General features: G+C 34.7%; 1 protein-coding gene across 1 annotated transcript in view; it reads left to right on the forward strand.

The window, feature by feature from the left end:
* The window catches only part of LOC109350542, an 8,601-nt gene extending 5,902 nt beyond the window's left edge, over positions 1 to 2,699 (forward strand). Inside the window, exons 3-5 of the mRNA XM_019591773.1 lie at positions 1,611 to 1,750; positions 2,157 to 2,339; positions 2,445 to 2,699. Coding sequence (XP_019447318.1) covers positions 1,611 to 1,750; positions 2,157 to 2,339; positions 2,445 to 2,699 — 578 coding nt within the window. The remainder of the gene's footprint in view (positions 1 to 1,610; positions 1,751 to 2,156; positions 2,340 to 2,444) is intronic.

Raw genomic sequence — 2,999 nt, forward strand, 5'->3', positions numbered from 1 at the left:
TTTATGTATAAGCACTACTGTCTTTCACCGTATAAAGAGGACATGTGGGGAAGAGAAACATGACAAGTAATTGAGAAAAGTAACACAAAGAGTACGCGATGAGCAATATATTACACATTATTCATAACCTTAATTTACCATGATTGATGATTCTTGGTGTCTAATTGACTTTGTTTCACATGTTTTAGTGTTTTAGACTTTATTGGACTAATATTCCTAAAATGAATTAATTTGGGATTATTTGGCCTAATTAAATATATTATCATTTTCATATCATATTTGCACCAATGACATTCTTGGCATTATAGAAGTGGAGGATATGTGTTATAGTGAAGATTTTATTTTTAATTGTGAATCTGTTTTTAGTTTTGGGCCCATTGGTTATGGCACATTTTCGGTTTTAATCATTTTACGAGTAGGGAACCCGAATTTCAATTCATTCCATCATTTTGAAAAATACTTCACATTTTCGTTTTCCTCTTTTATGCTTTGCTAGGGTTTGCTCTTGATTTTCGTTTTTCATTCCCCCTCTTCATTTCGGGTTTGCTTCCATTTTCCTTGGAAGGCTAAACTTCTAGACTAAATTCCTTTGGTAATGTATCACAACTTTTGAGATTTTGTTATTAATCCATTTTCAGTTTCTTTACTATTGATTTCTCTATCCTATTTCTGAATGTGGTTTGTTTAATCTCATTGTTTAGAAACTGGTTTGTGAGTTTATCTTTGTTTAGTTGATTTACTCCCTAGTGCATGAACGCTTTGTTTGTGTGAATTTGTTAATGTTCCATACTTATGCTGATTTTGCTAGTTAAAGGCTTAAGTTGTGAAACTGTATAAATTAGGAAGATAATAGTTGAAATATGAAATTAATCCTTTGAACTCGAGGATTGAGTTGTGAACAAATGAACCAAAAGGATTTAGTCGTTTTATTACACTACGTATTGTTTCATCATTACTTTGTGTTCATACCATTCAACAACAAAAACCCCACTATGTGTGTGCATATAGGGTATTTGAATCTTTGCTTGAAAGATAATCCTTGGGAAATAATCTAGGAGTCACTTTCTAGTTCTACAGTTTTTAATTGTTATATTATTTGCATCGGGTACGATCTCGACCAAATTTGGCGCAAGTAGTGAATAGTTTTTCTGTTAATTTTTTATTTTTGGCATAACTTTTGAACTGTTAATCAGAATTAGACAAATTATATATGCATTTGGGGTAGATTAGTTAGGCTTTGAGTTTTGTTATTACACTATTTATTTTTACTATGTCTTTTTTATTTTACAAGTTTTATTTTGAAGTTGTTTTGATTTTGTTTTATTTAGTTAAATTAGTTAGGCTTTGAGTTTTGTCTGGAAACTTTTTGTGGATGTTTTCTATGGTATTAGAATGTTATTGATGCAAAGGTTCAGTTGCTTACTGAAATTTAACATGTATTTTCCTTACTTCCCTACATGGTAGTTATTGTTGCATTTAGTGCACAACTAAGGGAATTCCAAGTTCTTTGCATCCAATAAATCCTGAAATTGATAGAATATTTCATAGATTAGTTAGGAAAGTTAGGAATTTAACTTTAGATGGTGAATCTTTTCATATTGTTAATCTAGCCGATAGTCATTCTGATTCTGTTGTTTTTGTGCATTTCGCTATTTCTGTGCATTCTGTTGCATACTCTAATTTTGCGCACTATGCAAATACGGCTACACCACCTCCAATTCCATGTAAGAGGACATTAAGGGAGCTAGATGTACCTGATTTCAAATATGAAAGCTTGTGTATCTAGTATCCCAATGAGGATGTGTCATATGTGCTCAAAACTGGACTAATACATTTGTTGCCTAAGTTTCATGGACTTACAGGTGAATATCCTCATAAGCATCATAAGGAGTTCCACATTGTATGTTTCACCATGAAACCTTGTGATGTCCAAGATAATCACATCTGTTTGAAGTCCTTCTCACATTCACTTGAGGGCCCTGCAAAAGATTGGATGTATTACTTGGCCCCCAATTCCATTACTAGTTGGGATGACCTAAAGAGAATCTTCCTTGAAAAATTATTTCCTTCCTCCAAGACTACTGCAATTAGAAAAGATATTTATGGAATCAGACAACTACATGTAGAAGGTTATGTGAAAGTTTCCCCATCATCAGATCTCTGAGCAACTCTTCCTACAATATTTCTATGAGCGTCTGAACAACATGGAGGGAAATATCATTGATGCTGCTAATCGTGTTACACTTGGAAATATGTCCCCTTTTGAGGCTAGAGGTTTGGTTGAGAAGATATCTTCCAACTCTCAACAGTTTAGTGCAAGAAGTAGTGATGCTATATTGGTTAGAGGTGTCCCTGATATTGGGACAGATTCAATGAGGCAAGACAAACTTGAGAAAAAAATTGATTCCCTTGCCACCTTGGTCACTCAACTAGCCATGAATCAGCAAAAACCTCCACTTGCACGAGTTTGTGACAATTGCACCTCAATTGACCATTATGTTGATGTTTGCCCTTCTCTGTTGGAGCCCAAAAATGGTGACCATCCTGAGGCATATGCTACAAACGTTTATAACAATAGACCTCAACAACAACAACAAAATAATGATCCTTCATCAAGCAGAAACAACCATGGTTGGATGAATCATATGAATCTTAGATGGTCTAATCCTTCACAACCTCCTCCAGAACCACCATTTTAGAACAATAATGCTGGACAAAATAGATCATATGTGCCTCCTCCAATCCAACAATAAAGGCAACAACAAGTGATTAGTAATCCTCTTCCTCCACCTACACCCAGTGAACCTTCATTGGAAGAATTGGTGATGCAGATGACAATGCAGAATATGCAATTCTAACAAGAGACTAGAGATGCAATTCAGAGACAAGAGTCCTGAATTCAGAATTTGACCACTTAGATGGGACAGATGACAACTTCATTGAACATATTGCACTCTCAGAATTCTGACAAGTTGCCTTGCCAGACTGTGGTCAACCCG

Source organism: Lupinus angustifolius, chromosome LG06, assembly GCF_001865875.1.
Source record: "Lupinus angustifolius cultivar Tanjil chromosome LG06, LupAngTanjil_v1.0, whole genome shotgun sequence".
Lineage (NCBI taxonomy): Eukaryota > Viridiplantae > Streptophyta > Magnoliopsida > Fabales > Fabaceae > Lupinus > Lupinus angustifolius.